Below are 24,273 nucleotides of genomic sequence, written 5' to 3'. Positions count from 1 at the left end.
TTTTATTTTCTTGGGTTTCAAAATCACTGCAGATGGTGACTGAAGCCATGAAATTCAAAGAAGTTTGTTCCTTGGAAGGAAAGCTATAACAAACTTAGAATATTAAAAAGCAGAGACATCAGTTTGTTGCCAAAGGTCCATATAGTCAAAGCGATGGTTTTTCTAGTAATCACGTATGGATGTGAGAGTTGGACCGTAACGAAGGCTGAGCACTGAAGAACTGAGGGTCTTGCATTGTGGTGCTGGAGAAGACTCTTGAGAGTCCCTTTGACTGCAAGGAGACCAAACTAGTCAATCCTAAAGGCAATCAACCCTGAATATTCATTGGAAAGACTTATGTTGAAGCTGAAGCTTGAATACTTTGGCCACCTGATGCAAAGAGCTGACTCTGATGCTGGGAAAGATTGAAGGCAGAAAGAGAAGATGGCAGCAGAGGATGAGATGGTTAGATCACATCACTGACTCAGCAGATGTGAAATTGGGCAAACTCTGGGAGACAGTGAAGGACAAGGGAGCCTGGCATACTTCAGTCTGGAAAGAGTTGGACATGACTTCCCAACAGAACAATGGCAACAACATTGTATCTGAAAAATGATCCAAGATGTCCTTGTACTTAAAGTGCCTATCATGATGAACCATGTAAGAACCTGAGAGACCACTTCCTCTTATCAAATGTTTTCTTTAATAAATATGGGAAAAGATTTCTGTCACAGTGCTTCATGGGCAGTAGTTTGCTGATGAAGTCTCTGGGTCTGTGGGGGCCAGAGGAGTAGCTACTATTAATAATTTGTTTGCTGATTCTATGGTGTAAATGTTCCAACAATGCCCTTTCAAGGTACCAATGTGATATTATTCAGTGTTAAGCTGGAAGATATGTAAAATCCAGTACACCACTAAGTGTGGATTTGGTTGAGAAAATATATTCATGAATATTGTTTGAATAGTTGCATCAACTCATGGCCCCAGATCTAATACCTCAGGAATGCATTTACTTCCAGGGTACCATGGTTCGTGTCATTGGTTGAGGGTGAAAGGAAAATTAAATGTCTGACAGTAACAGATTAAAAAGGCAATTTAATAACTTGCACATTACAAATTATTTCTCAGGTTAAAATTTCTTTAATATGCAAAAAAGTCATTGATCTTCCTCGTGACATTTAATATTTTTGTTATTAAAGGCAATAGTTTGTTAAATAAAGTTTGTTCTTGATTTTATGAGTGAATTACATTGGAGTTGTTTTGATTATTGTTTCTAGGATTCAAGAAAGAATGGGTGTTAGCTAGAAAATGACTTCATTGTCATGAAGGTTATAATGTACCCACACAATTTAAAGACAAGAAAATTTGACAACAGGATGTTCAGTGATTTTTTTCGAGAAATCTAAGTATAAATTAGGGCACAAGTAATCACAAGAACTCAAATCTTTCCTCCAGTTTAACAACAGGTCTAGTAAATTCAATTCCTGTTGTAGAGGAAACTGGAAATATCCAAGAAAAAGTCCTCTTCACAGTGGCTCTCATATTCTTTTCCATAAATTCTTTAAAATGTGGGTCTATTTTCCGTGTCTATGGCTTTGTTACCTAGTTATTGGTATGTGGTGGGCTCTCAATCGGGCATCTGAGACATACCCCTGTCAGCACAGGCCAGAGCACACAGAGATGGCACTGCCCTCCTATGCTGAGTCCTGGGGGAACAAGGAGCTGGCATCCTGCATGCTTTAAAGGAGAACCCACTGAGGCTACGCCACGCTCATCCATTGAGAGAGAGACCGCAGGCTGGCTGCCCAACACCCTGGTCTGCCTGTTGATACAGGGATCACACTTTCTTATGAAACAGTTGTCGTCTTAGCAAATTGCTGGTCTTTGCCTATGTTCACTTTATGCAGAAAGCTTGTGGAAGAAAAATATGAAGAAAACAACAAACGAATGCAGGAACTGAGATTGCGGAACTTCCAGCGGCAGACAGTGGATGTGCTCCACGTGAGTGCACTTCTGTTTTAAATTTTACAAAAGACCTTTTCTTGCCTCGGATTCTTCAGATTTGTAGGGCCAAGTGGGTAGGAAAGGGGGACAAGGTAGGGAAAAAAAAACATCCGGACCAACTTTGCCCAATTCCAGGATGTACTGAGATTTGTTTAGAGTGCTAACTGTAGGCCAAAAATTAGAGACAACACTTTTTCAGAGCAGCTGTACCAAGTGCCTACTGTTTAACAGTGACTTCATCAGGATGGAATGAACAGCTGAGTTAAAGGTATGACTTTGCAGAACAGATCTGTGTCTATCTAATTTTGAATTTCAGCCATGCTTTACCTCTCTAGTCCATTGTTCTTTTTGTCTTATTTTTCATTTTTTCTCTCTTTATTTTCTGTCTCCTATCCATATCATCACACATTGTGTTAATAACTCCTTTGGCAAATTACTCTAGATATCCAATAATAAATAAGGTTGTAGACTCACATGAAATACACCCCAGATTCATGTCCTCTGCATCCCAGGCTCCTGAATAGCAAATACCATTCCCTAATGGTTAAACATCGAAGAAGGCAATGGCAACCCCACTCCAGTACTCTTGCCTGGAAAATCCCATGGACGGAGTAGCCTGGTAGGCTGCAGTCCATGGGGTCGCTAAGAGTCAGGCACGCACGGGCGACTTCACTTTCACTTTTCACTTTCATGCATTGGAGAAGGAAATGGCAACCCACTCCAGTATTCTTGCCTGGAGAATCCCAGGGACAGAGGAGCCTAGTGGGCTGCCGTCTATGGGGTCGCACAGAGTCGGACACGACTGAAGCAACTTAGCAGCAGCAGCAGCAATGGTTAAACATATCTTCATTGACTTTAATGTGGGCTTTGATACTTAACGTAATTTTTCTTTAGGGTTGTATTTGGATAATGAACATCAACACCAACCTTGCAGCTCTTTTGGTAAAAGCAACTTGGGAAGGAGTCATTTTTTAGAAGTTTACTGTTTCAAATTCTGGTAATTTGTTCATTGGCAATTCCTGCATCTGAGGGAAAGTCTTTCCTTTAGCAGGATGGGCCAGACCCCCTGAAATTGTGGGGATGATCCCTAGGCCTGCAGACACTCTACTACTGTAGCTCAGTCAGCAGAGGGCTCTGAATCTGGTGTGTGCAGGAGCCCCTACTGGAGCTCACTTGCAGACAAAGCAGAGCCTGGGAACATTGTTTTCTGCTGCTCTCTGACTGAGGAGTCACCTTTCTCGATGACTTAGTGGTTGTGAGTACTCTCAAGTTCTGAAAACCCAAAGCTAGAGCAGATCGGGGTCCAGCCTTCTCTGACTTTAGGAGTCTCTATCAACTGGCCCCTCAGCAGACAATGTGGAGGTGCTGGTGCTGCTCTATCCCAACCCCCATTCTCAGGGAAGCTGGCTTCAGAGATGTGGGGGTTGGGAGGGGTTTTTTTCCTGGAATGCTCAGAGTCCCCTGCTTCTAAGGGATTTTACCCCCAGAGACTGGATATTGAAAAGTACAGATGTGGTAATATTTTGTATTATAAAGCCTAAATAACTTTATTCTAACCATATTGAAGTTAGCATATGGTAAATAAAAACAGTTTCAAGTTTAATCTTACATTTTACTGTCTGATAACTTCTTCTTTACTTTTCTTCATGGGCTTTCAAAATCACCATTTTTGTGTTGTTTTTAATTTCTGATATGATTATTATCAGTGTGAAGCAACTGCACTATATGAGGTCCTGTTGGTCCTATAAAAATCAGGGCCCTTGGGGAAGCGTAAAGTCACTTAAGATTTTATTAACTCTATATTATCCTACAGAACATGGGATTCCAGATCTTGGCTCAGTTCAGATGAGGAACGTGAGGATTTCACAGATTTTATGGAGTCCCAACTCATAACCTCCGCAGTGTCTGCCTAGTTTCTCCCAATTCCATCCCCATCCATCAGCAAGGAGCAGAGGCAGGAGGGAGGTGCCTGCAGCTGTCTTGGTCAAAGATGGTGGTGGTTCATTCTTTGGTTGTTAGGATTCAGTTCAACAACATCTTTGGTCCTGAGCTTTGCAGAAGCAGCTTTCCTCAGCTGCATATTGATGAGGACAGGAAGTGCTGATTGTGCTCAGCGCATGGTGTCGCTCAGCACCCCAGGTCTCTCACCTTCCTTTGTGCCAATCAGCTGCTTCTCTCTGGCCCGTTGGTACCATCCCACTCTCCCTCTTTCAAATGTCACCTCCTCTTCAGGAAAACCATCTTTGACCACTCAGCTCCACAGTCAGCTGGCACTATTTCAAATTCTTATGGCTTCTAGCAGCGCTTCTCAAACTTCAAAATGCGCCTGAATCACTGGTTGGCCTTTTTGAAATGCAGATTCCGACTTGCCTGGTCTGAAGTGGGGCCCAGATACTGCATTTCTAACAAACCCCCTGGTGATTCTGACGCTGCTGGGCCAGGATCACACTGATTAGTAATGAGCAGAAATTGGGTTCTTGAAAGCAGCTTCAGATGGAGGAGGATCTGGGAAAGCCATGATGAGCAGACCTTCTTATTATCTCTTTAGAAAAAATAGAATATTTAATGGGAATGGAAGACAAGGAGAGGCAGCTGGAGGGAAGGTTCTTGTTCCCCTGGAGGAGGATGGAGAGAGGAGGCCAGGCAGAGTGGAGACCAGTCTGATCACATTCACAGTCTCCAGCATTTCAATCAGGTTCTTTACTGACTGAACCAGTAGGGAAGCCCAGGAGTGAGGCAGGTGTAACATATTCAGAGAACCAAGGACAGAGAGCTGAGCACTTTGCAGATGGTCCAAAGGGTCTAGACATCTTGTGGAGAAGCATCAGTGAGCTGAAAAGGATGAAGTATAGTGTGAGAAATAAATTGGATCATTCAGGTGCAAGAAGCTAAAGAAAAACATAATTTAAAAGAAGAGAAAGAATAAGAGGCACACACTCCTTTCTTTCCCCAAATGCGCATTTGTGGCTGAATTTCTTCCTCCTCTCACTGGGCTCTGTTCTCCAGTCCTCTTGCTTCTGTCTGGCGAGCTGAAGCAAACCTCATTATATTTCAAAAGCAGTAGCTGGAGATAGAATCGGAGTTCAGAGAGAGGCTGGTTGTGTCACCCCTTAAACATTATAAAAATTCTTTGAGGCGTTTAGGAGAGTGGCTTGCTTTGTTTTTCAGATCCTGACTGACGGGGCCTTTTTCTCTGGCAGGCATTTTCTGCTCTGCTGGATTTGGGCTTTGAAATCTTGAAGTGTAGTTGACTGTGGAATCATGTTGGCACCATTTCTTAAAGGATGGTAGCTTAAAACAACTAGATGCCATGATGCACACACTAAGCCCAGTCTTTCTTTTATCCTGGGGTATATGCAGGTGTGAAGGTTTTTGTGAAGAGTGTGGCAGGTTAGGCCTGCAAATGTGAAATAGTCTTGGGGATCAAAGAGCAGGTCATGTCCTGCTCCTTCTAAAACCATTATAAAAGTTCTCTTCAAAGAGAACCTCGGAAAATCGAAGTCAATTGAGAATTCAAATACTTGTTTTCAAAAATTTCTGAAATAGATGCAAAGGCACATTTTACACAGTCTCTGTTTTTTTGCATTATTGGTGATCCTTTGAAATTTGGAGCCCCAGTTTCACCTCCTGCAACAATTATTATACAGTATAAAAAATGGACTATTTTTCTTAAAAATATTTATGACTATATTTCCACAGATGCCACATCACAGTGTAGCACAGCTGTGTTTTACTTATTTATTTAGGATAGTTTGAACTTTCTCCTTTTGATAAGAAGGTGCTCTTGGACTAGTTCTCCATGAAAACCATTTATCCTGGAAAAGAGGTCAATTCAGCATTAGGTCTGGGTGGCAAACACACACACACACACACACACACACACACACACACACACACACATATATAGACATAGTGATTAGCTGAAATGCCTGTTGATATATTTGAGAAGTTTAACTTAACATTTTTTTTTTAAGTATAAACTCTTATGTCACCTCTTAGATCTCTTTCTTTTAGGGAATTGAAATTCATAAAAATCACAGAAAAAGCTGGAAGAGAGCTTGAACATTATGGAAGCCAGCACCTGTAGTCTTGAGATGAGGAAGCTGAGCAGGGCTGGACTAGGCTGTGGGGAGCGTGAGGCCTGGGTGCACGATGGAAGGAGATCCCCATTCTCAGCAGCCGATGCTGCAAGTCAGTACCTCCTCTTGTGTGTGCCCTGGGCGTCCCTTCTGCCTCACCCTCACCATGACCCTGACACTCAGGCCAAGGGAGGTTACATGCTTTGCCCAGGGTCACCTGCGAAGTTAATTCAAAGCTGTTTCTCTCATTCCAAGCTGCCTTCCTAAGATTTGAAAATGTTATCATGTTTAAGGGAGAGAATTAGGTAGGCTTTTGTTTCCAAATCATTTGGAATGAATATTGTTTCATTTGTGGTAATGCTGTTTCCTCTGATCAGCTTCTCATGAATTGTTCATTACTTTTTGCAAGGAATGTGATGACCCAGCTTCAGACAACCTGCCTGAATCTCAGCCCATTCCTTCCCTGGATCTCTGCACACTTGGGTCAAATGTGGAAGACACCATACCTGACCTTGGAGATCATGGTATGAATTTGCATCAGTGTTCAGAAGGCTGCTCTTGGATGACAGGTGGGCTGGTGTGGCTGACTGTCCAGTGGGCCTGGCGGCCTCTGGGGAAAGCTTTGGGTGTATGCAGCCACCTTCTATCAGTTTGCCAGAGCTGAGCTGAGGTGATAGAGAGCAGGAAGCTGAGGCTTTGTCTATCCTCTCTGTCTTCTTGACATGGTGAAGATGAGCTAGAAATTCACACTGGACAAGGGACCTCCCCTTCTGTATGAGTTAAACAGCATCACCACTAACCTGTGTAGCACTATGAATGCTCTGAAATACAGTTTCCCTCTGTAACTGGTTTTCCTGGCCCTCAGGAGCCAGAAAAGAAAGTGCTCAGAGCTGTCAGCCAAACTGGGTTATCATAGCCTAATGGTAAAAAAAAACATGAGTTTTAGAGTAAAAAGGCTGGCCCAGTAAGGGAAGCCCTGGCAATAGTTTCCTAAACCATGAAGCAATCCATTAATAAAGTGAATGAGCTGAGGCTCTTATGCTCTCAGCATATGGTGAAAGCCAAAGAGAGGAAGCAGTTCATGACCCTGAGAGGGAGGGCTAGAAATGTGTGGCCTTGCAGTCCTGTACCCTTCTCCCCAGGGCTATGGACAGAGCCATTGTGTGTGCGTGCGTAGTCACTTCAGTCATGTCCAACTCTTGGCAACCCCATGGACTGTGTAGCCCACCAGGCTCCTCTGTCCATGGAATTCTCCAGGAAAGAATACTGGAGTGGGTTGTCTTGCTCTCCTCCAGGGGATCTTCCTGACCCAGGGATTGAACCCACGTCTCTTATGTGTCCTGCATTGGCAGTCAAGTTTTACCACTAGTGCCACCTGGGAAGCCCAGGACCATCGTAGGAACTCAGTTAACATCCCTCAAGTGAATGAATGATACGTTGTTTGGACCTCTGAGAGGCAGGTGCCAAGATGGGGCTGCTGCTGCTAAGTCGCTTTAGTTGTGTCCAACTCTGTGCGGCCCCAGAGATGGCAGCCCACCAGGCTCCCCCATCCCTGGGATTCTCCAGGCTAGAACAGTGGAGTGGGTTACCATTTCCTTCTCCAATGCGTGAAAGTGAAAAGTGAAAGTGAAGTTGCTCAGTCATGTCCGACTCCTAGCGACCCCATGGACTACAGCCTACCAGGCTACTCCGTCCATGGGATTTTCCAGGCAAGAGTACTGGAGTGGGTTTCCATTTCCTTCTCCCCAAGATGGGGCTAAAAGTACAAAATGTTATCAGAGAGTTGGGGAAGGAGCCCGGAAAGGTTGAGAGAATGTCAGACATGATTCAAGTTTCAGTCCAAGTGCAGAGAGGCTCCTGGGTGAGCACCAGTCTGCAAGGTGCTTCAGGAGACTTCTATCATAGGCCTTAGTGTGCCTGCTGCGGAGGTCCTAGGGTGGGGGTTGGGGCATGGGAGCCTCACACATCTTGTGGTCAAAGGTCTCCAGGTACATCCTTGTGGCTGAAACTCTCTTTGGCAGGAGCTGAAATCTTTTTTCAAAAAAAAAAAAAAAAAAAATGGAGGTAGTGGCACTTGGATTGGCTGGTCATTTCAGCCCAAACGTGCATCTGATGTCTTGCTGTTGGAGATGTTAGAGCTGGTCCTGCCTCCTTCAGCTGTGAGGAGACCAGGACCTGAAAGTCTTCAGGTACTATCTGCCAACTTTCGAAAGGATGTTTTGGAAGCCACCTGGTAATGGGAGTTGCTGGCAGACAAATATGTGTATCAGATGGATTTGCAGCTAGGTTCTTTGCAGGTGTTTCTTTAGTACATTATTTGTTATTTTCCAAAGGTAAAATTCGGAAGCATAGAACTATCCCGTGGGCCTTTCTTTTCAAGACTATAAAACTAAGGACCAGACAGCCACCAAGTAGCACCAATTCTGACAGCTGTGTGTTGCTGAAGGGCCATCACCGTCTAGAAAGAGGAAGCCCCAGGACGGGGTGTTGAGCAGGTGGTCTAGGAGTGAGAGGCCTGGGCCCAGCCTCCGGAATTCAGATAGGAAAGGTACCTATTATTCATTTCACAAACGAGAAACCAAAGACAGTAATTAATGTGCTCAAGGACTCCAGAGTTCCTGCTTCCAGTGCGCGTTACTTCTAAGCTAGCTCAGACCACAGTGCTGCCAGGACTCTTTGGGCTGGCGGCCTTTGTGCCTCACGCTTTGTCCTCTCTCAGGAGGTTCTGCCATGGCAGACCATGTGTTGAGTTACCAACCAAACTGAAAAGAGGCCAATTCACTTCTTTGCCCACCTTGTCCATGCCTTAAGGAAACACTATTTAAGTCTCCATTATAAGCTGTGAGAGCCAAAAACACATAGTAGTTATAGTTTGGCCAAATGCCTTGGAAAATACTTATAAAATTTCCCTTATTTTTTCTTCTCTGTAAATTTGTATTTTCTAATTTCTGTTCTTTCTTAAATGTTAAATTGAAAAGGGAGACTATGAAGGACTATGAACATGTAGCCCTTGGCTTGATGACTGGTTAGTAACTGCAGGATGATTAGTGACCTCATAGCTTAATTGTAAAATTTTGAGACAGGAGATTTTAATTTTTTCATGAACTCTGAAGTGGTTCATTATTTCTCCCATTCTCTGCCTTTTAGAAGATTTGACTACAAACTTTAAGCACCCAGAGGATGTTTTTATTTATTTTTTATCTGTTTTTTATATGTAAAATAATATCACACAATCATTTTTTAAGCTCCTTTACCAAATGTTTAATCAGTCTTTGATGTTGAATTAGGAAATTCCTTCTGGAATTGAGGAGTTTATTGCAGAGAAACAGGACAGGGTGATGCATTATTTACCTCTGATATGTGTTTAGTTGACTACGGTAGATTTAATTTAGCTGAAGTCATGAGTAACCATTATAATCAAATGAAAAAGCATGACTGGAACATTGAAGAAATGATCCTCATTTAACTCCTTGTATGTAATACTGATGAATTCTTGCACTTTAATTCTTGCCAGAAACTTTATTACACTCTAGCCTTATTTTTAGCAACCAACAGCTGAGTTTCAGAGTAGCATTTCTTGCAAAGCTGGAATATCCTGGAACGCAGGGGCCCCAGACCCACCCAGAGCATGGCTCTTATGATGCAGAGGCTGCACAGTTGTCCACCTTGGCTGCCTACCTAGAGCCTGACCAGCTGCCACTTAATTTCCTTAATTTCAAGCCGCTCCTTGAGCCAGTTCTGAGCTCCTTCCCTGTGCTCAGAGAAAGCTTGGACCTCAAGAGTTTCATACTTTGCTTGCCCATAGGAAGCCCACATGCCCTTTTTTAGCTGCAGGTTGACCTATGATTTATGGCGCCATTTCTTCCCTTTAAATGTCTAAGTGGAAAGAAGGTGATTGACAATGACATTTTAAAACTGTTTTTATTTTTTAAAAGAAAATGTTTACTTATTGCAACTGTACTTCTAGATGGTTACCAAGAGAAATGCAAGCATGTCTACAAGGATGAACTCAGATGTTCTTAGCAGTTGTATTTATAGTACCAAAAAGTAGAAGCCAGTGTCAATCAACAGGTGAATAGATAAACTAACTTGTAGTTTATCCATACAATGTAATACTCGTCAATGAAAAGAAGCAAACTATCAATATACACTAGTTTGGGTGCATATCTAAACATTGAGCTGAATGAAAAAAGATAAAGACAAAAGAATTCCTATTGAATAATTCCATATCTATGAAGTCCAGAACTAGCAGTGACAGAAATGAGGCCACTGGTTGCCTGGGGATCACGGTGTTAGAAATTGACTCCAAAAGTACCCAAGGAACCTCTTGTGGTGATGTAACCCAGATGTATATATTTGTCAAAACTTATTAAACTCTATTTTTTTTAAGTTTTAATTTTGTATTGGAATATAGCCCATTAACAATGTTGTGGTAGTTTCAGTTGGACAGAAAAGGGATTCAACCAGACATATATTCATATCCATGAAACTCCCCTCCCATCCACTCTGCCATTGAACTCTGTAATTTAAATGAGCATTTCATTGTCCATAAATTATACCTCAATAAAACTGATAACATTTTTTGGAAATGATAAAATATCCAGAAAAGAATACATGAGTAATGCCTGTTAACTTGTGTTTTAGCTAATGAATGGCTGAGAGAGACTGGCATGAAATCATGGAGCTAGAAGGCATCCAAGAGGATATCTGGATGTTATTTGGGACACAGGGCCCTTAGTCCAAAAAAACGATTGTGGGGTTTTCTTCTAATGTCAACCAAGCAACATTGTCTTCCACGAGGAATGTTAATAGAGTTTGTAGTCTTCTGTCAAGAGGCAAGAAGATGAGGTCTGGAATCCTTTGGCTCCTCTCTCAGTCTTTTTTATTGCGGGGCTCATGTTGTGAGGTTGGGGACCCATACCAGTAGCTCTAAGAGGACCTGAGACCTAGAAAAGCAGCCTGAGCATCATAGGACAAAATGTAACAGTCCGGACTCCAAATGTATCCAAAAACCCGGCTTGTCAGCCCTCAGAAAAGATGACCATGTGCTGGAGGTCATGTCCACATTCCCAGATGTACTCTCACTTCCAGAGCTCTGTCTTAGAGACTTGATTGATGAATATAAATTGATGGTGCTTCTGCTTCATATTTGTCATGTATTCTGCTGAGTTACACTTGTGTTTGCTACTGACTCTCACATTTACTCCCAGAAATAGGCACCTGCAGTCACTCCCTAATTTTCTGAGCTCAGGAGGATAATTAGAATGAATCTAATATCAAATGAAGATGTACTGACTCCCCACCCTTCAGTTCAGTTCACTTCAGTTCAGTCACTCAGTCGTGTCTGACTTTTTGTGACCCCACGATCGCAGCACGCCAGGCCTCCGTGTCCATCACCAACTCCCGGAGTTCACTCAGACTCACGTCCATCGAGTCAGTGATGCCATCCAGCCATCTCATCCTCTGTGGTCCCCTTCTCCTCCTGCCCCCAATCCCTCCCAGCAGCAGAGTCCTTTCCAATGAGTCAACTCTTTGCATGAGGTGGCCAAAGTACTGGAGTTTCAGCTTTAGCATCATTCCTTCCAAAGAAATCCCAGGGCTGATCTTCAGAATGGACTGGTTGGATCTCCTTGCAGTCCAAGGGACTCTCAAGAGTCTTCTCCAACACCACAGTTCAAAAGCATCAGTTCTTTGGTGTTCAGCCTTCTTCATGGTCCAACTCTCACATCCATACATGACCACAGGAAAAACCATAGCCTTGACTAGACGGACTTTTGTTGGCAAAGTAATGTCTCTGCTTTTGAATATGCTATCTAGGTTGATCATGACTTTCCTTCCAAGGAGTAAGCGTCTTTTTATTTCATGGCTGCAGTCACTATCTGTAGTGATTTTGGAGCCCAGAAAAATAAAGTCTGACACCGTTTCCACTGTTTCCCCATCTATTTCCCATGAAGTGATGGGGCCGGATGCCATGATCTTCGTTTTCTGAATGTTGAGCTTTAAGCCAACTTTTTCACTCTCCACTTTCACTTTCATCAAGAGACTTTTTAGTTCCTCTTCACTTTCTGCCATAAGGGTAGTGTCATCTGTATATCTGAGGTTATTGATATTTCTCCCAGCAATCTTGATTCCAGCTTGTGCTTCTTCCAGTTCAGCGTTTCTCATGATGTACTCTGCATAGAAGTTAAATAAGCAGGGAGACAATATACAGCCTTGACGTACTCCTTTTCCTATTTGGAACCAGTCTGTTGTTCCATGTCCAGTTCTAACTGTTGCTTCCTGACCTGCATACAGATTTCTCAAGAGGAAGGTCAGGTGGTCTGGTATTCCATCTCTTTCTCAAGAGGCAGATCAGGTGGTCTGGTATGCCCATCTCTTTAAGAATTTTCCAGTTTATTGTGATCCACACAGTCAAACGCTTTGGCATAGTAAATAAAGCAGAAATAGATGTTTCTCTGGAACTCTCTTGCTTTTTCCATGATCCAGCAGATGTTGGCAATTTGACCTGTGGTTCCTCTGCCTTTTCTAAAACCAGCTTGAACATCTGGAAGTTCACTGTTTACGTATTGCTGAAGCCTGGCTTGGAGAATTTTGAGCATTACTTTACTAGCATGTGAGATGAGTGCAATTGTGCGGTAGTTTGAGCATTCTTTGGCATTGCCTTTCTTTGGGATTGGAATGAAAACTGACCTTTTCCAGTCCTGTGGCCACTGCTGAGATTTCCAAATTTGCTGGCATATTGAGTGCAGCACTTTCACAGCACCGTCTCTCAGGATTTGAAATAGCTCAACTGGAATTCCATCATCTCCACTAGCTTTGTTCATAGTGATGCTTCTTAAGACCCACTTGACTTCACATTCTAGGATGTCTGGCTGTAGGTGAGTGATCACACCATCATGATTATCTGGTAAATTAGAAGTGGTCAAATAGGAGATGGCAAGAGTGAACATCGACATTTTAGGAATCAGTGAACTAAAATGGACTAGAATTGGTGAATTTAATTCAGATGACCATTATATCTACTACTGTGGATATCCCTTAGAAGAAATGGAGTAGCCCTCATAGTCAACAAAAGAGTCTGAAATGCGGTACTTGGGTGCAATCTAAAAAAGAACAAAATGATCTCTGTTCATTTCCAAGGCAAACCATTCAATATCACAGTAATCCAAGTCTGTGTCCCAACCAGTAACACTGAAGAAGCTGAAGTTGAATGGTTCTATGAAGATCAACAAGACCTTCTAAAACTAACTCTATACATGGACATCACCAGATGGTCAACACTGAAATCAGATTGATTATATTCTTCACAGCCAGAGATGGAGAAGCTCTATACAGTCAGCAAAAACATGATTGGGAGCTGACTGTGGCTCATATCATGAACTCCTTATTGCCAAATTCAGATTTAAATTGAAGAAAGTAGGGAAAACCACTAGCCCATTCAGGTATGACCTAATAAAATTCTTTACAATTAGCTGGTGGAAGTGAGAAATAAATTCACGGGATTAGATCTGATAGACTGCCTGAAGAACTATGAATGGAGGTTCGTGGCATTATACAGGAGGCAGTGACCAAGACCATCCCCAGAAAAAGAAATGCAAAAAGGCAAAATGGCTGTCTGAGGAATGCTTACAAATAGCCGAGAAAAGAAGAGATGCTAAAGGCAAAGGGGAAAAGGAAAGATATACCCATATGAATGCAGAGTTCCAAAAAGTAGCAAGGAGACATAAGAAAGCTTTCCAAGGTGATCAATTAAAATAAATAGAGTAAAGCAATAGAATGGGAAAGACTAGAGATCTCTTCAAGAAAATTAGAGATACCAAGGAAACATTACATGCAAAGATGGACACAATAAAGGATAGAAATGGTATGGTCCAAACAGAAGCAGAAGAGATTAAGAAGAGGTGGCAAGAATATACAGAAGAACTGTACAAAAAAGATCTTCATGACCAAGATAACCACAATGGTGGTTAAAGCCAGACATCCTGGAATGTGAAGTCAAGTGGGCCTTAGGAAGCATCACTATGAACAAAGCTAGTGGAGGTGATGGAATTCCAGTTGAACTATTTCGAATCCTAAAAGATGATGCTGTGAAAGTGCTGCACTCAATATGCCAGCAAATTTGGAAAACTCAGCAGTGAACACTGGACTGGAAAAGGTCAGTTTTCATTCCAATCCCAAAGAAAGGCTATGCCAGAGAATACTCAAACTACCGCACAATTGCACTCATCTCACACGCTAGTAAAGTAATGCTCAAAATTCTCCAAGCCAGGCTTCAACAGTATGTGAACCAAGATCTTCCAGATGTTCAAGCTGATTTTAGAAAAGGCAGAGGAACCAGAGGTCAAATTGCCAACATCCATTGGATCATTGAAAAAGCAAGAGAATACCAGAAAGACATCTTCTTCTGCTTTATTGATTACACCAAAGTCTTTGGCTGTGTGTATCACAACAAACTGGAAAATTCTTCAAGAGATAGGAATACCAGACCACCTTACCTGCCTCCTGCGAAATCTGTATGCAGGTCAAGGAGCAACAGTTAGAACTGGACATGGAACAACAGACTGGTTCCAAATTGGGAAAGGAGTGCATCAAGGCTATATATTTTCACCCTGTTTGTTTGACTTATATGCAGAGTACATCATGCAAAATTCAGGGCTGGATGAAGGACAAGCTGGGATCAAGATTATGGGGAGAAATATCAGTAATCTCAGATATGCAGATGACACCACCCTTATGGCAGAAAGCGAAGAGAAACGAAAGAGTCTCTTAATGAAAGTGAAAGAGGAGAGTGAAAATGTTAGTTTAAAACTCAATATTAAAAAAATGAAGATCATGGCATCCAGTCCCATCACTTCGTGGCAAAAAGATGGGGAAATGATAGAAACAGTGTCAGACTTTATTTTCTTGGGCTCTAAAATCACAGCAGATGGTGACTGCAGCCATGAAATTAAAAGATGCTTGCTCCTTGGAAGAAAAGTTATGACCAACCAAGGCAGCATATTAAAAAACAGAGACATTACTTTGGCAACAAAGGTCCATCTAGTCAAAGCTATGGTTTTTCCAGTAGTCATGTATAGATGTGAGTTGAACTGTAAAGAAAGCTGAGTGCTGAAGAATTGATGCTTTTGAACTGTGGTGTTGGAGAAAACTCTTGAGAGTCCCCTGGACTGCAAGAAGATCCAACCAGTCCATCCTAAAGGAAATCAGTCCTGAATATTCATTGGAAGAACTGATGTTGAAGCTGATACTCCAATACTTTGGCCACCTGATGCGAAAAACTTACTTTACTTTTGAGAAGACCCTGATGCTGGGAAAGATTGAAGGTGGGAGGATAACGGGAGGACAGAGGATGAGATTGTTGGATGGCATTACCATCTCGATGCACGTGAGTTTGAGCAAGCTCTGGGAGTTGGTGATAGACAGGGAAGTCTGGCATGCTGCAGTGCATGGGGTCGCAAAGCGTTGGCCACAACTGAGAAACTAAACTGAACTGAAGCCCTTAGCTAAGCATAATTTGTGTGTTAGTCACTCAGTCGTGTCTGACTCTTTGTGATCTGGTGGACTGTAGCCCACCAGGCTCCTCTGTCTGTGGGATTTCCCAGGCAAGAATACTGGAATGGGTAGCCATTTCCTTCTCTGGAGGATCTTCCTGACCCATGTGTTGAACCTGGGTCTCCTGCATTACAGGCAGATTCTTTACTAACTAAGCCACCAGAGAAGCCCAGTAGTTATTAAACTAAGGGCTCTGCTGGTAGAGCAAAAAGGTTTTTTCTTGGCCATACAGCGTGGCAAGCAAGATCATAGTACTGACCTGAGATTGAACCCATACCCCCTCCGTGGAAGCACAACATCTTAGTCATTGGACTGCCAAGGAATTCCCATGCAGAGAACATCTTTAAGTGACCTCATTTCCCGTAGCATGGTTCAGGTTTGGAATGAATCAATTAAGCAGAAAATTAAGCATCCATCATAGCTTTAAGGTAGAATAGAAACAAAATATTATAGACTAAAACCTTGTATAATGTGTGCTTCAGATAGCATTTTGGACATACTATGGTATGTGAAAGTGAAGTCGCTCAGTCATGTCCGACTCTTTGTGACCCCATGGACCATAGCCTATCAGGCTCCTCCGTCCATGGGATTTTCCAGGCAAGAGTGCTGGAGTGGATTGCCATTTCCTTCCCCAGGGGATCTTCCCGACCCAGGAATCGAACCCAGGTCTCCCTCATTGCAGGCAGACACTTTACCGTCTGAGCCACCGGGGAAGATTATACTATGGTATGGTTTTCCTTTTATAAATGAATTTTTTTTTTCTTGTATGCAATTTCACAGTTGTGCTCAGGGCTTCTGTATCCACCACCTGGAGAGCATCATCGTGATGACGAAAGGAAGCTAAGAGGCCAAAGAAAACGAACCTAGCAATATTGGACAGGGCTTACTTCCAGTCTGATGAGCATCTTTGACTCACTAATTTTTTTGTTGAAGTGATTGAAGTCTTCTGCTTTGGTGTTTAGGCCAGACTTTAATTTAGATATTTGTAATAGGCATTTAAATTTGTCCTCTTTGATCTTTGTAAAGAGACTCTCTGTCCTGTTGTGTGGCAGTGAGAGCCTCCTCAGTATCAGCTCTAGCTTTACTTGTCAAACTTGCACTTTTTTCAAGTGAAATAATATATTTCCAGAAAAAAACCCCCAGTAATAACAAAACCTTTGTGTCAAGGAACTGCAGTAGTAATTCCTTCTGTCACTCATGACTAACAGCATTTTCCACTGATTTCTCTTTTTCTCTTGCTTCTAAAAAATTCAAAATAGAAAAATAAGACACATATAAAAAATATCCAAAATGATTGTTTTGTTGCAGAGTAGTATGTCTGTGTGTGAGCACTAAGAGGAATTTGACTTACTCTTTAAAAATCCATTTTTCTGTTTGCCTTCAGAATGTTTGTGATATTGTCAGCTTTTACAGATTTTCAGCTGGAATCATCTCTGAGGCTGCAGGATGGAGTCTTCATAAATTCCTCTTGCTGATATGTGCTTTGGCATCCACATGTCAGAATGTGTTTCATACAAATCATGAAGGTGTAGTGTGATCCTACATGCCCCACTTTACAGCTGACCTTGACCATCCTTTCCTGCTGATTCTGGACTTATTTGGGTTTCTTTTTCTGGCATAACTCCTTTAAATTATTAATGGGCATTTCTTCTGACTATTAAAGATTAGCTGGCTAAGTACAGAGTTGTAGATGAGTGTAAGATGCCTCTTATCTTTCAATACATTTTGCACCTGGACATTTGGGGTTGTAGAGATCAAAATGACTTTACTCTATCTCAGATTAATTTTTTCTTTTGAATCTAGGAATAATGAGCAAACCCAACTCCTCTCCCCAGCTTAACTCCACATGACCTGTTTTCCTGGCTTAAAGCAGCTTAGAATTAAATTAACCCCCCTCTTTCTCTATACTTCCACCTCCCCAACCCCATTTTAAGGTATAATTTGACAGTTTGTACAAGCAATTGCTTATGAACATGTGGTCTCTCGTTGTAGAGGCTTCCCTTTATTTGTGGAATTAGACATTTTGAACAAAACTAACTTATGTGGGTTTATGGTCCCCTGAATGAGAGATTTTAGTGATGTGCTTGAGAGGGCTAGAAGGTGACTACTGGTTAAGAAAAAGCAGATCTGGGGAAAATTTTAAATGCCTAACATGTGGCTTTGTGTCTTTTCTGAGGAGCCAGTGCCTGGGGCGTGCAGGCATGTTCATAGGTCCACATTTATGCTCCTGGGAGCGCCGGCATTCTTTGATGCCATCCTGATATCATTCGATACTACACCTCCTGCTTTTTACTTGATAAATCACATTTACATTTTGTTGATCTCTGCTCCAGATTCTACCTAGTAGGTATCCTTGTGGGAGTATATATATTTCCCACTGTATTGACAGTATTCATTGATTCACATGTGATGATGTCCCTGAGAGGCATTCACATACAGGAGTGTGTCACAGCCCCTCAGCTGAGAGCCAGTAAGCCGGTCCCTCGCTATTTAAGCATGGTCTGTGGACTATGGTGGGGCACAGCATTCCTGACCAACAAAAGATTCCTCTGTGGGAAATCTTTGATTTCCCTCAGTACATCTCTTGTACTTCTCAGTCTCAGTGTCTGCTTCCCAGAGGACCCTGTCCCACCATCGCCGCTAGCTCCAATGCTCAGCAGGTCTGCAGGATGCTGCAGTTGATAACTGGCAGCTCCCTGCATGCCCTGCTGCTCAGCCGGAAGTTTGTGGGAGGAGAGCTGGAAGGCACCCTCTGTAGATGCCACAATGATTCATCTGAGTCACCCATCTGCTTGATGAAAAAAAAAAAACAGATTGGGATAAAGTCTGTAATTCAATATTTTTCTCTAACTTCAAATAACCTTATCCCCAGTATGTTAAAACTAAGAATGACTGAAACTTCTGGAATAACCACAGACATTTCACAAAACTCCATTAGACTGGAAGCCATGAGTTGAAAGAAGTTTGGAGCCAGAATTTATCTTTTCTCCAATTCTTCCATTTACCAGCTGTGTGAGCTTGGGCAAAAAAAAAAAAAATGTATATTTCCCAGCCTCGGTTTTCTCATCCATATAATGGGTGTAATAGTAATACCTGGACTTCTGGGGTTAATGAGGAATAAATTAGATGATATACAAAGAACTTAGCATAGTACACAAAACAGAAAACATACAACAATCTCTTACTGAAAAAGTACAGTGTCAAAGCAAGTTGCAGTATTTTCTCAACTTCCACATAAAACCTTTACAGTTAGTAATGAGATAACCAACTATATCTCATCAGTTTTTAACCACCCAGGAGACCTTCTGATTATAGTTTTATAAGCATCTTCACTCTATGAAATTAAGTGTGATTTGGAATACATTACTTTTTTTGCTCTAGTTTTTGCATATGGGAAATGTAAAATCACTTAGGCTCATTAGTTCCCCTGTCCAATTATGGTCTTAATTATGCTCATCTGGGCCAATTATTTTAGCACCAAGAAAAATTGCCTTCTTTGTCAAGACCATAGACAAGAACCAGAACCAGCCCCCAGAACCAAAGCTGAGTCTCTGCAGATACACATGTTCTGTTTTTGTGTCAAGGGTGCCATTGTTATACCCATAAGCAGAACCTGGGACAAAGTTACTGCTTTAAAATATGCTCCTTTGCCAGCCATCCTCAGCCTGTAAGCTAGCAGCTAAAATATCCAGCTATTTTTCTCTAAAAACATTATAAATGTAAAAACATTTTGTGCTAAGGAGTGTAATAAGGGCAAGAATATACATTCATTTTTCCACTGTAGTCTCATTTGGGATTTAGGCCAAACTCAGTAGATTAAAATAAAGAACTCGGCAGTCATAACTATGACTTTCGCAATGGAAATATTCAAGTAATGCATGCAGTTATTTTAATGGAACTTTCTGCTCTGGTTTATAATGAAATGAAGGAGCTTTTCTGAATCACAGGGATTTGTTCTGTACTCTACCTCAGAGGCTGTGTGTATGAGTGACCTCCTGGTTTTAGACAAGTTGCCCTGAATTCTGTTATTTTCTCCTTTAATTAGGATATAAAGGAATTTCAGCAGACCACTTTTCCAAAGTATAGATTGCTAAGTTAGGGGAAAGTCTATGCTTATTTCAAATAAATGTATGATTTTGCCTCTCCTAGGGCTACAGTGGAATCAGAATATTCCTGATATGATTTTATGTTCATGGTGGTCGTGATGGTGGTTTTGTTGCTAAGTTGGGTCCGACTCAATCCCATGGACCTGTAGCTCGCCAGGCTCCTCTGTCCATGGTTTATCCCAGGCAGAAATACTGGAGTGGGTTGCCATTTCCTTCTCCAGGGGATCTTCCCGTCCTAGGGATTGAACCCAGGTCTCTTGCATTTCAGACAGTCTCCTGCATTGCAGTAGGATTTTTTACTGACTGAACCACCAGGGAAGCCCTTTATGTGCTAGTTAAATCATTGGATTCAATCATTTGATTCTTACCACAAATCAGGTGAGATAGGCAAGTCATATTTATTTTAAAGAAGGTCATGTATGTCCTAGAAGTGACATAGTAGCTTGTTTAAAACAGTGTTTTTTGACTGTTGTATGTCATAAACAACTGTATCTTCAGAAATTTTCAGAATATATCTTCAGAAATTTTAAATTCCAATATAAATTCAAAAATATCTTCAGAAACTTTCTGAAATTTTTATATTTTCTTAAAGTAAAAATTCTAGATTTTCCTAGTAATAATATAATTCTCAATTCTCTTTTTCAGTGGGAGCGTAAAACAGGAGCTGTGGTTAGAGGGCCAGGGTTGCTTACACCTAGGGCCTGCCCTAGAGCTGGCTACACCTGTGATGTTGTTTATCATATCAGAGAGTGGGAGGTTTGGAATGGCGACTCAAACAGAAGGGAAGCCAGGCTGACTGTGACCCTCCATCTGAGAGACTGAGACTGAGGCTTGTCCATGCTCAGGAGGGAGCAGGCCTTAATAGTCTGTGTCAGGCTACCTCATGCACAGAAGGCTGAGGAGGCCACCTTGCTCCTCAAGTCAAGGTGAGCTTGCTCACATGTGTTCTGAGTCCAGACTTTGCAAATGGGCTGCTCATGCAGCTCGATATAAAAGAAAACAAAGAACCCAATCAAAAAAAGGGCAGAAGATCTAAACAGACACTTCTCCGAAGAAGACATCCAAATGGCAAAAAAAAATCACATGAAAAGATGCTCAACATCACTAATTATTAGAGAAATGCAGATCAAAACTACAGTGAAGTATCACTCATTCAAGTCAGAATGGCCACCATTGAAAAATCTATAAGCAGTAAGCACTACAGAGAAAAGGGAACCCTCCTACCCTGTTGGAGGGAATGTAAGTGGGTGCAGCCTCTATGGAGAACAGCATGGAGGTTCCTTAGAAAACTAAAAACAGAGTTACCATATGATACAGCAATCCTACTCCTGGGCATATATCTGTGAAAACTATACTTTGAACAGATATGTGCACCCCAGTGTTTATTGCAGCACTATACACAGTAGCCAAGACATGGAAGCAACATGAATATTCATGAACAGATGAATGGATAAAGAAGATGTGGTATATATATACAATGGAACTTTACTCAGCCATGAAAAAGAATGGAATGATGCCATTTGTAGTAACATAGATAAACCTAGAGACTATTATACTATTATAGTAAAGTAAGTCAGAAAGAAAAAGACAAATATCATGATATTTATAATATCATGTATACGTGGAATCTAAAAAATTGATACAAATGAATTTATTTACAAAATAGAAACAGACTCACAGGCTTAGAAAACAATCTTACCAGAGAGGAAAAGAGTTGCGGGAGATAAATTAGGAGGTTGGGATTCACATATACACACTACTTCATATAAAATAGATAATCAAGAAGGAGCAGTAGCTCTTAATAGCACAGGGAACTCTACTCAACAGTCTGTAATAATCTATATAAGAAAATAATCTGAAAAAGAATTAATATATATAAATGTATATGTATTATGTGTGTGTAACTAAATCATTTTGCTGTATACCTGGACATTAACTATACTCCAATATAAAATAAATGCAATGCTGTACCTTAACTGTACTCCAATATAAAATAAATTAAAAAAATAAAGGCGATTAGCTCAAGATGGCAGAGTAGAAGGGTATGAGCTCATCCCTTGTTATATAAACACAAAAAGCACAACAAATCACTGAAAAACCGTTGACAAAAATTTTATGGAACCTACCCAAAAAGATACCCTACATTCAAAGGCAAAGAAGAAGCCACCGGATGGTAGAAGGGGCACAATCATGATAAAAACAAATCCCATACTCAGATGGGTGACCCACAAACTGGAAAACAATTATACCACAGAAGTTCTGCCACAGGAGTGAAAGTTCTGAGCCCCACATAGGGCTTCCCAGCAATAGGAGGAGGAGCCCTAGAGAATCTAGGTTTAAAGACCAGTGGAGTTTGAGCCCAGGAATTCCACAGGGCTGGGGGAAGCAGAAACTCAACTCTTTGAGGGTGCATACAAGGTCTTGTGTGTGCCAGGACTCAGGGTAAAAAAGTAGTGACCACATAAGAGCCTGAGCAAGACCTACCTGCTGGTATTGGAGGGTCTCCTGCCAAGCTAGGGGGTGCAGCTGTGGCTTACTGCAGGGACAAAGACACTGGCAGGAGCAGATCTGGGAGTACTCATTGACATGAGCCCTCCCAGAGGCTGCCATTAGCTCTACCCTACAGCCTATAGGCTCCAGTGCTGGGATGCCTCAGGCCAAGCAACCAACAAGGCAGGAACACAGCCCCACCCATCAGCAGACAGGCTGCTTAAAATCTTCCTGAGCACAGCCCTACCTACCAGAGGCACAAGACTCAGCTTTACCCACCACTAGGCAGGAACCAGCCACTCCCATTAGGAGGCCTGCACAAGCCTCTTAGCCTCATTCATTAAAGGGCAGATAGCAGAAGCAAGAAGACTTATGATCCTGCAGCCGGTGGAACAGAAACCGTAGTCACAGAAAGTTAGACAAAATGAGATTCCAGAGGAATATGTCTCAGATAAATGAACTAGATAAAACCCCAGAAAAACAACTAAATGAAGTGAGACTAGGCAGCCTACCAAAAATAGAAAAGAAAGAATTCAGAATAATGATAGTGAAGATGATCGAACATCTTAGGAAAAGAATGGAGGCACAGATTTAGAAGATACAAGAAACGTTTAACAAAGACCTAGAACTAGAGAACAAACATTAACAATACAATAACTGAAATGAAGAATACAGTAGAAGGAATCAATAGCAGAATAACCAAGGCAGAATAACCTAGAAGACAGAATGGTGGAAATCACTGCTGCAGAATAGAAAAAAAAAAAAAGGAATGACAAGAAATGAAGATAGTCTAAGGGACCTCTGGGACAACATTAAATGCACCAACATTCACATTAAAGCATTCCTAGAAGGAGAAGAGAGAGAAAGGACCTGAGAAAATATTTGAAGAGATAATTGCTGAAAACTTCACCAACATGGGAAAGGAAACAGTCACCCAAGTCCAAGAAGCAAAAGAGAGTCCCAGGCAGATAAACCTAAGGAGGAACACATCAAGACATGTGGTAATCAAATTGACAAAAATTAAAGACAAAGAAAAATATTAAAAAAAAAAAAACAACATAAAAGGGAACTCCCATAAATTTATCAGCTGATTTCTCAGCAGAAACTCTGCAGGCCAGAATGGCATGACACAATATATTTAAAGTGATGAAAGGAAGAACCTACAACCAAGATTACCCAGTGAGGCTCTCATTCACATTTGATGGACAAATCAAAAGCTTTACAGAGAAGCAAAAGCTGAATGAATTCAGTACCACCTGACCAGCTTTGCAAAAATGCTAAAAAAATAAAGATGAATTGTCATGGGGAAAAATATAAAGCATATACAACGAAAAGAATGAAAACAGAAGCTTGCATTTATAAGCAAGGTATGGCAGAAAACATTTTACACAGGTTACCTCTAAACCTCATATAGTGCTGAATGGAAGACATGATTGCCTCCATTTGATTAATTTACTTTTTAAATTTTTATTTTCAAATAATTTTAGACATACAGAAAACTTGCAAAAACTAGTACAGTGAGTTTCTATATACCCTTCACTTAGCTTCTTAAGGTGTTAACATCTTAACCAAAGTACAGTAATCAAAGCCCAAAAAAGTAACGACACTGTTAACTAAATACAAATCTTTTTCTAGTTTATCAGTCCCTTCCCCAAAGGTCCCTTTGCCATTGCAAGGTCCAGTCCAGCATCCATCCTGTGTTTATTGTTGTGTCTCCTTCATCTCCCCCTATCTGTAACAGCCCTGAGTTCATCATCCTCTTTCCTGATCTTGGTGCTTTTGTAAGTAATGTCCACTTACTTTGTAGCATGTCTCTTACTGTGGGTTTGTCTGATACTTTAGAGTTAGGTAGAGGTTACTCTTTCTAGTCAAGACTGGCACAGAAGTGATATGTCCTCACTATATCACGTCAGGTAGAGTACGCGAGAGTGCTGGGAGAAATATCAATAACATATCAATATTATATATTGATATGTAATATATATAACATGTATATTATATCAATAATATACCAATGAAATAGTATATCAATATGATAATATTGATATCAACAATATCAATAA

At 41.4% G+C, this 24,273-nt stretch overlaps 1 protein-coding gene across 20 annotated transcripts in view; it reads left to right on the top strand.

Annotated features, from left to right (window-relative positions):
• Window positions 1-24,273, top strand: part of NEK11 (NIMA related kinase 11) — a 267,287-nt gene that overhangs the window by 126,841 nt on the left and 116,173 nt on the right. For 15 of the 20 annotated variants that reach the window (XM_044947220.2, XM_025291948.3, XM_025291900.3 and 12 more), the window contains 2 exons: window positions 1,887-1,980; window positions 6,472-6,631. In XM_044947220.2, the coding sequence (XP_044803155.2) occupies window positions 1,887-1,980; window positions 6,472-6,631 (254 nt within the window). The remainder of the gene's footprint in view (window positions 1-1,886; window positions 1,981-6,471; window positions 6,632-24,273) is intronic. The other 5 variants (XM_025291957.3, XM_025291940.3, XM_025291915.3 and 2 more) reach the window with 1 other exon arrangement.

Source organism: Bubalus bubalis, chromosome 1 (assembly GCF_019923935.1).
Source record: "Bubalus bubalis isolate 160015118507 breed Murrah chromosome 1, NDDB_SH_1, whole genome shotgun sequence".
Taxonomy (NCBI): Eukaryota; Metazoa; Chordata; class Mammalia; order Artiodactyla; family Bovidae; genus Bubalus; species Bubalus bubalis.
The sequence above is the reverse complement of the archived record's forward strand: the minus strand, read 5'-3'. Positions and strand labels throughout refer to the sequence as shown.